The 14,167-nt window shown below is 43.9% G+C and overlaps 1 protein-coding gene across 2 annotated transcripts in view; it reads right to left on the reverse strand.

Moving 5' to 3' along the window:
* slc9a7 (solute carrier family 9 member 7) overlaps positions 1-14,167 on the reverse strand; it is a 150,319-nt gene that overhangs the window by 51,362 nt on the left and 84,790 nt on the right. For both annotated transcript variants that reach the window (XM_048532733.2, XM_048532732.2), the window contains exons 8-9: positions 8,921-9,026; positions 1,756-1,844 (exon numbers count right to left, since the gene is read on the reverse strand). In XM_048532733.2, coding sequence (XP_048388690.1) covers positions 1,756-1,844; positions 8,921-9,026 — 195 coding nt within the window. The remainder of the gene's footprint in view (positions 1-1,755; positions 1,845-8,920; positions 9,027-14,167) is intronic.

The following is a 14,167-nucleotide window of genomic DNA, read 5'->3' on the forward strand; positions in this document are numbered from 1 at the left end:
TATAAGAGATAGGTTTTATAATCATCTAGAAAAGAATAAATTGATTAGGGGTAGTCAGCACGGTTTTGTGAAGGGAAGGGCGTGCCTCACAAAACTTATTGAGTTCTTTGAGAAGGTGACCAAACAGGTAGATGAGAGTAAACCGGTTGATGTGGTGTATATGGATTTCAGCAAGGCGTTCGATAAGGTTCCCCACAGTAGGCCATTGTACAAAATGCGGAGGAATGGGATTGTGGGAAATATAGCAGTTTGGATCGGAAATTGGCTTGCTGAAAGAAGACAGACAGTGGTAGTTGATGGGAAATGTTCATCCTGGAGACCAGTTACTAGTGGTGTACCTCAAGGGTCAGTGTTGGGTCCACTGCTGTTTGTCATTTTTATAAATGACCTGGATGAGGGCGTAGAAGGATGGGTTAGCAAATTTGCAGACGACACTAAGGTCGGCGGAGTTGTGGACAGTGACAAAGGATGCTGTAGGTTGCAGACAGACAAAGATAAGCTGCAGAGCTGGGCTGAGAGGTGGCAAATGGAGTTTAATGCAGACAAGTGTGAGGTGATGCACTTCGGTAGGAGTAACCGGGAGGCAAAGTACCGGGCTAATGGTAAGATTCTTAGTAGTGTAAATGAGCAGAGAGATCTTGGTGTCCATGTACACAGATCATTGAAAGTTGTCACCCAGGTTGACAGGGCTGTTAAGAAGGCATGCAGTGTTTTAGCTTTTATTAATAGAGGGATCGAGTTCCGGAACCAAGAGGTTATGGTGAAGCTGTACAAAACTCTGGTGTGGCCGCACTTGGAGTATTGTGTACAGTTCTGGTCACCGCATTATAAGAAGGATGTGGAAGCTTTGGAAAGGGTGCAGAGGAGATTTACTAGCATGTTGCCTGGTATGGAGGGAAGGTCTTACGAGCAAAGGCTGAGGGACTTGAGGCTGTTTTCATTAGAGAGAAGGTGGTTGAAAGGTTACTTAATTGAAACACAAAATAATCAGAGAGTTAGTTAGGGTGGATAGGGAGAGCCTTTTTCCTAGGATGGTGACGGCGAGCATGAGGGGGCATAGCTTTAAATTGAGGGGTGAAAGATATAGGACAGGTGTCAGAGTTAGTTTCTTTACTCAGAGAGTAGTAAGGGAATGGAACGCTTGGCCTGCAACGGTAGTAGATTCGCCAACTTTAGGTACATTTAAGTTGTCATTGGACAAGCATATGGACATACATGGAATTTTGCAGGTTAGATGGGCTTCAGATCGGTATGACAAATCAGCACAACGTTGCAGGCCGAAGGGCCTGTACTGTGCTGTGATGTTCTATGTTCAGGGGGCAGTTTTGAGAGCTTCACGCAACATTTTAAACACATGTATCAAGTGTGCCAGGGCACATTGTTTGGAAAATGTAACCTTAAACATTTTCTACCAGTTATCTCAGTAAACCAGTCTTAACTCCTTCTTCCTTCAAGACATTATTTAAAGCCTACCTCTGACCCAATTTTTGGGTATCTGTCCTAACATTCTGAGGCTTAGTGTCAAAACTTTTTTTTTTAAAATCAAAACAAAAAAAGGTGGCAGAGAAGTGCAAGCTGTTGTCGCAGGACACTAAATATGGGTTAGAATTCTGCCCAAACTGTGTTGTTCATCATTTAAGGGCATTAAGGCTAATTGTTCTTCCTGCCGTCCTGCTGTGACCATCCAAAACAAACAGGAGAACAAAACAGGAATGTTTCTAACACCAACCCGCGTTAGACACAGGCTTTCTGTACCTGCTTTGTTCTGTCTCTTGATTCTGCAGACAGGTTGTTGTATGTATAATGAGCTTGCGTGATTCCACAAAAGAGCACTGCAACCACACCTGCATGGAAAATAAGAAAGTGCATTACAATAGGAAGGCGGGTCAAGCTGTTTATCTTTTTTGCTAAGAGGCAAGTTACATTCCTGGCACCAGAGTGTCAGGCAGTGGGCATTGCCAACAAGACAACTTAAAGATCTCCCCCGGAGGGAGCATTACCATTGCTGAACTCCCCCCGACACCTAACACCAGCATCCTGAAAATTAGCACTGTAAAGGTCTGTTTCTGTGTTGTATGACTGTGACCAGAAACTGAACTGGACCAGCCATAAGTCCAGGCTAGAGGCTGGGAATTCTGTGGGAAAGAACACAAATCTTGACACCCTGGAGTTTGTTTACCATCTGTGAGGCACAAAGCTGGAGTGCGGTAGAATGCTCTACTAAAGACACCATCTGTGACAAAGTGGCTTGCTTTATCAACACCCCATCCATCACCTTTAATATTCACTCCCCCCAGCACCAGGTCACAATGGTAGGAATGTATTTCATACACAAGATGTCCTGCACCACATTGGTTCCTTCAACAACACTTTCCAAATCTACATATGACGACGGAACAGACATATGAAAACACCACCATTTTCACATTTCCCTCCCATCCACATAGCAACCCAACTACAAACTCCCTCACTGTCCCTTCACTGTCATTCAGCCCAAATCCTGGACCTTGCTAACATCACAAAATAAAAATTGAAGGAACTGCGGAGGCTTTAAATCAGAAACAAAAATAGAAATTGCTGGAAAAGCTCAGCAGGCCTGGCAGCACCTCCAGCAAGAAATCAGAGCTAACATTTCAGGTCAAGTGAGCCTTCGTCAGAACAGACCCTTGAGGAAAGGTCACTCAACACAAAACTCTGATTTCTGTCTACAGATGCTGCCAGACCTGCTGAGCTTTTCCAGCAATTTCTATTTTTCTTCTAACACCATTGTGGGTAAACCTTCACCCCAAGGACTGTAGTGGTTCAAGATGGTTCATCACTACTTTCTCAAGAGTTGAGCTATAAATGGCAGCCCAGCCACACGATAGTCATAAGCCATGAAATAATTTTTAAAATCTTGACAGCCAGCGAAAAGTCAGGCTGAACCAAGGAAATACATGAGCTGGCAGTCTCAGTTAATGGAGACAATTCCATACTCATGGGTGGCAGAGTGTTCCTGACACAAAATTGAGGCAAAGGGCATAAATTAAAAGCCCAAAATGCAGTAATAATAAAAAAAAATCACCAAACCTGGTCCATTCTACTGCAGATAATATAAACAGTGGATTTATTACATCCACGAAAGTGAAACACTAAGCAAATTATAGATGAGCAGCATCTGGAGTTAGACACAGAAACCGACATGCATAATAAATTACAGCTTCTCATCATACTGACTGGCCAAGCTTTTTCATGGTTGACACATAGAATCAACCAAAGTTGTAGACAGGGAAGCAACCATCCATTGAAGGATTTCACCATTCATCAAATCACCTTTCCTTGACGTCATGGCAAAATAATGAGAACCTTTGCGAGGAAGAGAAAAACACTAACAATCTTCTCCACCTGTAGGACAGCAGCAACAACCTGATCAAGCATCATCCCAAAAGCCTTGCTATTTCAGACTACACGTAGGTTCCAACTAGACACAAACCATCACAACATTGTGAACCTCAGAATCTAATTGATTGTATACAATTGTGGGATGCAAACATACAGAGCCCTCCTCTTCTACTTCATTGTCCTTTTCATGTTAAAACAAATGGAATTTTAACTACAAACTTGAGTATTGTCAAGTGCCTATCAAGGCTCTGCATCTTCTCCTAATTTGGTTTTAAAATATACAAATTCTTGTACTCCTCGTGGGTCCTCAAAAATGGTATTTAGTGCCTGTGACCTCAGATGAGACATGGGACATTGTGAAGTAAATCTTCCTCTGCTCAACCCCAGCACTGTATCTTAATCTAAAGCTGTTCAATAGCGAATAGCACCCCCATGGCTTCTGTACATCTTCTATACCAGACATCTGTTGTGATAATGGATCGTAACCTCAGATCACATACGCATATACTGAACTTTCAGTTACGATTGTGCTTTTCATTTTAAGCAACAAAAAAAGGACTTACAGCCAAAGAAATGACAAAAAAATTGTAAAAGATGAGAACTGTAATTCAGTGGCCATGTAGAGGACCCATGAAGATTATCTTTATCCACAAGGGAACCTAGGACTATCACACCTAACGGGTGTCAAGGAAACTTCGAAGAGAAGGATTTGAAAGTAGCAATGCACCACAAACTAAACTCTAAATTACCACTAAGTTATCTCAGATTGTGAAAACTAGGATAGAAAAGATAGAAGTCTGAGTGAGTAACATGTTCTGCATTTTTTCCTTTCAAGATACATCAGAACAGGGGTTCAATTGCTGGTCTGTGTGCACTGTATGGGTACAGCTGAGGAAACTAAGCCGTGTCTAAGCTGCAGGCAAGGAGAACAGGAAGTCTTTCTACCTTCTTGCAGCAAAGAAACCACTGCCAGACAAAACGAAAAAAAAAAATCAGGACAGAAGCCTCTTAGCTGACCTGCAAAGGCAGGTATCTTGGAAACCTCACACATGTTTCTGGTATTAGGAAAAGTAACAACCACAACATTCCATCACCTACTCTTCACTGAACTCAGATTGATCCTTCTACATTTTCAAACAAAAAACCTTTATGGGATTCACGTTCATTTCTAGTCTGTCTTATACAGATACAGATTTTATTGTCGCATGCACTCAAATAAAGTAGTACAGGAGTACAGTAAGAAGTGTATAATGTTGCCACACACGACACCATCTTAGGTACAAAGATACCTAGGTGCAAAAAAAGCTTGTTTCTTTTACTACCTCCTATCTACGTTAAAAAAGTTAAATCTTTTAAAAACTTATTTTACGACGAGCAAGAAATAGGTCATACTTAACATTATGAACACCTACCTATGTTCTGCTCACAAAAAAGACCCTGAACTACCTGTTGCCTGCCACTTCAACACACCACCCTGCTCCCTGGCCAACATCTGTGTCTCTGGCTTGTTAGTGTTCCAGTGAAGCCCAGCACAAGCTGGAGGAACAACACCTCATTTTCCACCTGGGGACCCTACAGCCCTCCAGACTCAATATTGAGTTCAACAATTTTAGGGCCTAAGCTCTCCCATGTCCCAGCCCCCCAACCCACACACCAGGCCTCGTTATCACATAGCCTGCCACTACACACCTGCTGTTGTTAGTCACAAACAGTCCCCATTAACAACTACTCATCCTCCCAGTCTGATTGTTAATAACTCCTTTGTCTGTCCAACTGGCGCTCTCTCTCTCTGACTTTAGGCTCTATCATATCGTTTACTCCCTACCCGACCCACCTCCCTGTTTTCTGCATATAAAGTGACGTGTTCACAGCCACCATCAGTTCTGAGGAAGGGTCACTGGACCCGAAACGTTAACTGTTTTCTCCGTCATAGATGCTGCCAGACCTGCTGAGCTTTTCCAGCAACTTTGTTTTTGTTCCTGATTTATAGCATCCGCAGTTCTGTTTTTTCAAAGTTTAACATTACGAGTGTTGTCTTGTTGCAGCTGGTGTTTACTAAGTAATAAATTCACTCGTCAACATGAAAAAGCCTGGTTAAATTGGCTTCTTTTAAAACTTTAATTCATTTGGTCTACAAGAGAACCAAGGGAAGAATCATTTTAAAATTAATGTTGTTCAGACAAATGTAGTTGTGATAAAGCAGAGGAACCATAGTAGGAGCTTTACATTTCAGGTTATTCCTTCTGGAACCGTAACATTCCACAGAACCTTGCCAGGTACTGTTCGGAACAATTTTTAGTGGTAGCTCTGATTGCAATACATGGACAACTTAATGCCACATTAAAAGAAACAGAAGTTGGCTATTCAGTCCTTTGGCCTACTTCAATCATTCCTTACTAAGTGCTAATTTATGTTTCCATTCAGTTTAGCTGCTAATGTTCCATAACTCTCAATACAGCATCCTCATCGAATAACAAAATCGAAGAAAAAGTTTTGAATGAATGAAAAGTAAAATAAATATGTGGCTCAAAGACCAGCGTGCAAGAACTGACTTGCAGTTCTTGACACATTGACATCAAAACTAGGGAAAGTGGGGGCTGTGTATCGCTGAGATGGTGTGCACCTGAACCTTGTCAGGGCTAGTGTTCTAACAATCAAATAACAAGGAAGGTAGAGGGGGCTTTGAACTAAACAATAGGAGTCAGGGGTCGAGCTTAAGTCAGTGCACCAAATCAAGCTGTAGAGAGTCAAAGCAGTAAAGCAAAATGACAATTGCCAAAAATTCTGATCTGCAGTGGGATCTGGGTGTCTTGGTGCACAAAGTTGGTACGTAGGTACAGCAAGTAATTAAGGTGGTTAATGGAATGCATTCCTTTTTACCAGGGGTATTGAATATAAAAGGAAGAATATGATGTTTCTGTTGCACTGAGCATTTTAATTCAAAAGACAAACACAACAGGTTTTATTGAAAAGCAGAGCGGGACTGAGGGGCCAAATGGCCTACATTTGTCCCTAATTTGTATTTAAGAATGCAAATTTTAACCTCAACCCCAATTTCAACAACTGTTGGAAGAGGATTACAAATTTCCAAAACCCTTTGAGAGAAGAAAATTTCACAATGTTACTTAAATAGTCTCGCTCTAACTTTAAGGTTATGTTACCCTTGTTTTGGATTCCACGTTATTTGTGAAAATAGTTTGCTCCAATTCTATCAAATATTTTGATCAAACGCTTTGGATGGACTTGACATCTAAGTCCTGGCTGCATGGAATATGCCTAAATTCTGAGAGTCTGCCTGTGTTAGGAAAACCTCCTGTTCTAAGTTGGAGACAGGGAAGGCCATTAAGAAATTTACCTGCTTACAATGGGATGTCACTTCAGCTTATTAATGAGACAATCGATGCCAATTATCCCTGACCACACCGGAATTTGAATACTTCAGTTAAAATCCTGGAACTCCCTTCTGAGCAGTACTGTGGCTGTGTTAACAGCAAATGGACAGCAGTGGTCCAAGAAGGTAGCTCACCACCACCTTCAAAAAGGTAACCAGGGGTTAACAATGCACACTCCAGCAATGCTGTACACTGTGGACTATTTTTTGTAAAAAAAAATCAGTGGTGTCTCCGGACGAGAACAGGAATCATACAGCTTTTGAGCTTTCAAAAGGGCTCGCAAAAAACCAGTTTACTAGCGTATTGCCTGGTGACGTGGTTAACATTGTTACAAAAACGGAAATTGCTGGAAAAGTTCAACATCAGTTAACGCTTCAAGTCTAGTGACCCTTCCTCAGAACTGATGTAGAGGATAGAGTGGAAGGAGGGGTTAAGGAGTAGACAATAGGTGGAGATAGAACCCAGAGACACAGAAGCCAGTTGGACAGACGAAGGAATGGATAATGATCAGCCTGGGTGAATGAATAGCTGCCAATTGGGACTAATAGTGGCTAACAATGGGTTGTGTGTAACAGCAGAATATATGATAACAAGCCTGGTGTGTGGGGGTTGGGGGGTAAAGACATTGGAGAAGGTGCCACAAGCCCTAACATTGCTGAACTTTATATAGAGTCCAGAAGGCTGCAGAATTCCCAAGCCCTGAGCATTACTGGAGCTCCGGCTTGCTGCAGTGACAGAAATGTTGACCATGGAACAAGGTGGCCATTGCCAGGCTGTCAGCAGATTGAGAAGGAAAATGGAGATGCTGTTAGCCACCTCCCCTTTAAAGCCTTATCTCTGCTCGTGTCTGGAGCATTACTAGAAACCGCTACTACTCCCAGTTTCCAACTGGGCCAACATCACCCAAATTAAATCCCAATCCTCAAAGAGATGACCTCATGATCTCCTATCCTCACAGAGATTATGACCAATTAATTAAACCCATCCTTATGTCGTAGGGAGCTTTGTCTTCAGATTTGTACCAAAAAGGACCAGGTTTGAGGCTTCGTTTCACTTTATTGCTGTGGGTTAGGTTCCAGAGATCAGCACATTGTGGCAATTCTAACACCTAGTGTCAATACAGGACAGTACACTCAAACATTCAATAGCAGCAAGATTTCGTCATACTTTTACTTGTAATGGTTTCCTACCCTCACTTTGTCACTTATTTGCTTGAAGTGTATATCTCACTTGATTAATGGTAATTCTGTTCAGATGGGATGCTGGGGATACACTGAACTTTAGCAGTTGAGGGAGTTAAACTGATATCAGTGATCGCACAGACTAACCTGGGGGTGCTCCACTGATCTCACCTTCAAAACCCTGCACATCAACTCAGTATTTCCTCCTCACCACAGTCAGTTGTCTTCAGTAGTCATTCTAAAGAAATTGAACAGACCTCAAAATGGATGACCAAAACAAGTGTCTGATTGGAAGTTTCTTCCAAATATTGGATGACATACTAACAGGGAAACCTTAAAGTTCATGGTTAGGCTCATTTGGGTTAATCCAGCTCCAAACTGTACGTGAATTGGGATTACAGCAGGAGGATGAAAGACAATTGCCTTGGAAAATTATAAACATTCTTTGTACTCAAATTTACGATATTGCTATAAAACAGACAACAGAGAAAGTCTCGCCTTAGATTCTTGTTTAATCAAAGGAAAGTTTGTTATTAGACCCAAAACATTTCCATGCAATTTAGGTATCCTGCAAGATCATTTTCAGATGTCAGCTAAATGCAGCTATGCAGTGAATAACCCAGGGATTATATATTGCAGTGATATTTATATTGGCTATACCATCATAAAGACTCCCATGATCAGAACTGGCCAGCCACATACAGATTTGGAACAGAAACCACTTGGCTATTTATTTCAATACCAAACCAGCATTAATTTAACTAACAGCCACGTCCAAGCCAATGGAGCCAACAATTGACTAGCATTCCATTTTATCTTTGACACATTTGGTAAACTTACGACATTCCCAAAGCAGAATTTTGCAGAGTAACAGTACTAGGATAGGAACTGGTCAAGTCTGTAGCATCCTTCTAAGGAACGGACTTGAATCTTTGTCTGACTCTTATTCCTAGGTCACTAACTTACCAGTGAAGCCACATGCTTCTGCAAGGAGGAAGGTGCTCCAAGACATCAAGAAAAACAGTGCAGTCTCCAGGAGAGGGAAACAGTGCAGTTTGGTAAATTTGGTGACGTGGGACAGCAGCAGTTAAGGCAATAGCTGAAGATCAGAATCCAAAAAGAGTCTCATTCAAAAGACAAATCAGCTTTTCTAGAGAAAACACCGGTCCTGTTGTTGACTGGGAGCATTGCTCAGTCACGAGTCATTTAGGATCTAGGGATTCTTTTTCACTGATCAGTTAGAACATGTGTTTTACCTTGTCTGTCCTTGAGGGAAGGAATAATTGAGAAAGGCATGTAACATGCTGAGGTCAACTAGAAGCTAATGGATATTACTCAGGGAGCCTTCTGTCTCCTATGTTCTCTTGAGGGTTTCATTATGATTATTTTCTGGTTTCTGCATATATTTAAACCAAGGTCTGGGAGAAGGGGACACATTTATGGTGTTGGGCAAGAAATGTGGGAGGGAGGGTGAAGAAAGAATTTAAAAAAACATAGCCAGTGGTAATGACTTAGAATTTGCTATTTATTAGTGCAGCAGCCTAGACTCACTGCTCCGAATGAGTTGCTGTCGTGATCTTATCTGTCACAATCAAACATAGCCATGACCTACAGTTTTAATATATGACTGTAAAAAAGACAAATCATTTGTATAAAACAAAGTGCCCAGTCAACTAGCAGAATTAAATTTATAAAGATGTGAATTTACAACTATGAAACCTGTGAATGTTCTTCTACAACATCTGCATATCATGATCTCCATTAGGGAGTCACCAATAATGACATGTTCTAAGTTATTCTTCAGCCAACGCTTGATCTGAATTGTATCAGTGATAATGGGAACTGCAGATGCTGGAGAATCCAAGATAATAAAATGTGAGGCTGGATGAACACAGCAGGCCCAGCAGCATCTCAGGAGCACAAATGCTGACATTTCGGGCCTAGACCCTTCTTCAGAGAGGGGGATGGGGTGGGGGTTCTGGAATAAATAGGGAGAGAGGGGGAGGCGGACCGAAGATGGAGAGAAAAGAAGATAAAGTGGAGAGGAGAGTATAGATGAGTAGGTAGGGAGGGGATAGGTCAGTCCAGGGAAGATGGACAGGTCAAGGAGTTGGGATGAGGTTAGTAGGTAGGAGATGGAGGTGCAGCTTGGGGTGGGAGGAAGGGATGGGTGAGAGGAAGAACAGGTTAGGGAGGCAGAGACAGGTTGGACTGGTTTTGGGATGCAGTGGGTGGAGGGGAAGAGCTGGGCTGGTTGTGTGGTGCAGTGCGGGGAGGGGACGAACTGGGGTGGTTTTGGGATGCGGTGGGGGAAGGGGAGATTTTGAAGCTGGTGAAGTCCACGTTGATACCATTGGGCTGCAGTTCATCCACTTCACTAACACCTTCCACCCGAGCCTTCAGTTTACCTGGGCCATCTCCAGCACATCCCTCACCTTCCTGGACCTCTCAGTATCCATCTCAGGCAACCAGCTTGTAACGGATGTCCATTTCAAGCCCACCGACTCACACAGCTACCTACAATACACCGACTCCCACCCACCCTCCTGCAAAATTTCCATCTCCTATTCCCAATTCCTCCGCCTCCGCCGCATCTGCTCCCACGATGAGGCATTCCACTCCCACACATCCCAGATGTCCAAGTTCTTCAAGGACCGCAACTTTCCCCCCACAGTGGTCGAGAACGCCCTTGACCACGTCTCCCACATTTCCCGCAAAACATCCCTCACACCCCACCCCCGCCACAACCGCCCAAAGAGGATCCCCTTTGTTCTCACACACCACCCCGCCCCTGCCACAACCGCCCAAAGAGGATCCCCCTCGTTCTCACACACCACCCCAACCAACCTCCGGATACAACGCTTCATCCTCCGACACTTCCGCCATCTACAATCCGACTGCACCACCCAAGACATTTTTCCATCCCCACCCTTGTCTGCTTTCCGGAGAGACCACTCTCTGTGACTCCCTTGTTCGCTCCACACTGCCCTCCAACCCACCACACCCGGCACTTTCCCCTGCAACCGCAGGAAATGCTACACTTGCCCCCACACCTCCTCCCTCACTCCTATCCAAGGCCCCAAGATGACTTTCCATATTAAGCAGAGGTTCACCTGCACATCTGCCAATGTGGTATACTGTATCCATTGTACCTGGTGTGGCTTCCTCTACATTGGGGAAACCAAGTGGAGGCTTGGGGACCGCTTTGCAGAACACCTCCGCTCAGTTCGCAACAAACAACTGCACCTCCCAGTCGCAAACCATTTCCACTCCCCCTCGCATTCTTTAGATGACATGTCCATCATGGGCCTCCTGCAGTGCCACACAATGATGCCACCCGAAGGTTGCAGGAACAGCAACTCATATTCCGCTTGGGAACCCTGCAGCCCAATGGTATCAATGTGGACTTCACCAGCTTCAAAATCTCCCCTTCCCCCACTGCATCCCAAAACCAGCCCAGTTCGTCCCCTCCACCCACTGCATCCCAAAACCAGTCCAACCTGTCTCTGCCTCCCTAACCTGTTCTTCCTCTCACCCATCCCTTCCTTCCACCCCAAGCCGCACCTCCATCTCCTACCTACTAACTTCATCCCACCTCCTTGACCTGTCTGTCTTCCCTGGACTGACCTATCCCCTCCCTACCTCCCCACCTATACTCTCCTCTCCACCTATCTTCTTTTCTCTCCATCTTCGGTCCGCCTCCCCCTCTCTCCCTATTTATTTCAGAACCCTCTCCCCATCCCCCTCTCTGATGAAGGGTCTAGGCCCAAAACGTCAGCTTTTGTGCTCCCGAGATGCTGCTGGGCCTGTTGTGTTCATCCAGCCTCACATTTTGTTATCCATGATCTGAATTGTAGTCTTCCCTGAAATCAATCATGGGATGTGGGTATCACTTGCTAGACCAGTATTTATTGCCCATCCCTAATCGCCCAAAAGGCAGTTGAGAATCAACCATGTTGCTGTGGGTCTGGAGTCACGGAGGGCAGACCCAGGTAAGGATGGCAGTTTCTTCCCTATAAAGGACATTGGTGAACCAGTTGGGTTTTTATAACAGTGGTTTCACAGTCATATTAGACTCTTAAAATCGGATGTTTATGGCGTTCCAATTCCACCATCTGCCATGGTAGAATTTAAATCCCAGTCCCCAGGACATCTCTAGATTATTAAGCTAATGATAATACCACTAGGCCATCCCCTCCCCTCATTTGCCTTCAGAATATAGCCACCGTTGGCAGGGTTGCATTTACTGTCAACCATTGTTGCTGCCAAAGTGATTGTGGTTGCCTATTGTTCTCGAAGAGCTTGGGGTGGCACAGTGGCTCAGTGGCTAGTGCTGCTGCTTCACAGCACCAGAGACCCAGGTTGGATTCTACCCCTCGGGCGACACTCTCTCCGTGTCTGTGTCGGTTTCCTCCAGTGCAAAGATTTGCAAGCTAGATAGATTGGTCATGCTAAATTGCCTGTAGTGCCCTGGGATGTGTAGACTTGTTGGGTTATTGGGGGGAGTGGGGGGGTGGGGTCTAAGCGGGATGCTCTGGAGGGTCGGTGTGGACTTGTGGGGCAAAAAGGGACTGTTTCCACACTGTAGGGATTCTATGATTCAGCTTACCCTGAGGCCTGCACTGGTCACTGACTGTGTAGTTAACCACACAGGGTGGCACAAACCATAACGGTGACAGTGGATTTTCAACTAGCTCAATACTGACCAGACCGATCAAATTAAATTTCCTACCCTGCTTTGGTGGGATGTGGGCAGTTAGACTCTTGACTAGTTAGAGAATAACTGTGCAATGGGTAATACAGTTTGCACCAAGAACTTGGAATTTTTAAAAAATATAATCCACAAGTTGGTGGTCCAATTAATGCCGTTCGATTGCGATCTTCATACCTGCAGGTACATTAATAAACCTGGACAACTACTGTCCAGTAATTGTCCAGAAAATCTATTTCTGTGAATGAAACTCTGCTGGGCTGGTCTTCATCAATACTTGAAGTAAATCTGTAATATCACTCCTGAACTACTGCTGTGGTTACACACAATGAAACATCAGCCTGGCTAAACTCAACAGTCCAACAAGCTCCCGTTTCAGTGGCATAATGTGATGTTTTGACTGCATTAAAAATGTAGCAAGTTCTCCATTTTTAGCTGCAGGTGAAAGCCACAGATTTGGAAGGAGGAGATTCCTCCAGTGACACTACATTCAGATAGCAGCAGCTCTCCATCCTCAAAGGCGGAACAGGCTTTTTGTTCAAGCTCTAATTCAGATACAAACTACACTATCCAGGTTTCAGTGTGTAACTGTGTTGAACTGTCACAGGCAACGGCCTTGTGGTATTATCACTAAACTATTTATCCAGAAATTGTTCTGGGGACGCAGGTACGAATGATGGATTTTTAAAATTCAATTGCAACAAATTCTGGAATTAAGAATCTACTGATGACTGAGAAACCAGTGCCAATTGTTGGAAAAATCCACCTGGCTCATTAAAGTCCTTCAGGGAAGGGAACCTGCCATCCTCAACCGCTACATTTGACTCCAGTCCCACAGCGATGTGGTTGACTCTCAAATGCTCTCTGAAGTGGCCTAGTAAGCCACTCAGTCCAAGGGCAGCTAGGAACATGCCATAATGCCCATGTCTCACAAATATTTGAGGAAAAGTGCCAACTGGGTGTAGTTGCTGGTGCACATAAAAAGATCCTGGGGCACTACCTGAAGCAGCGCAGGGAAACTATTGCAGCGACTTGGATAGCTTTATTCTCCGAGCCACCATTTAATAAACAAACAAATCATTAGGTTATCCATAGTACTGCTGTTTGGGAGGCCTCCTAGATGTGCAAATTTGTTGAAATTTTAGCAAATTTATAGCTGGTTTCATTAGATGCAAGACACTTTGACTAATCCATATGAGGATGTGAAAGGTGTCACATAAATGCAAGCACTTTAATTATTCCGTTGTCCAAAAAAAAAGAATGCCTTTGCTAACACTACAATGCAAATTTGCTTTAACACAGTCGTCAAGCTCCAAAAAAAAAACAAATGAGACTGTGTTGTAATGGAAAAGCAAATAGGAAGCTGGGTCAGGCTGTGAAGAAAGTCAGGCAGGGGGATGTTGGGGATGAGGCCAAGAATGGGAAAAGGGGTCAGATCAGAAGGGGAGTAGGTGGGGCGGCAATGCTGAATTGGGGTTTGTCTAGTCCAGACGGAGGAGGGA

Source organism: Stegostoma tigrinum, chromosome 6, assembly GCF_030684315.1.
Source record: "Stegostoma tigrinum isolate sSteTig4 chromosome 6, sSteTig4.hap1, whole genome shotgun sequence".
Classification (NCBI taxonomy): Eukaryota; Metazoa; Chordata; class Chondrichthyes; order Orectolobiformes; family Stegostomatidae; genus Stegostoma; species Stegostoma tigrinum.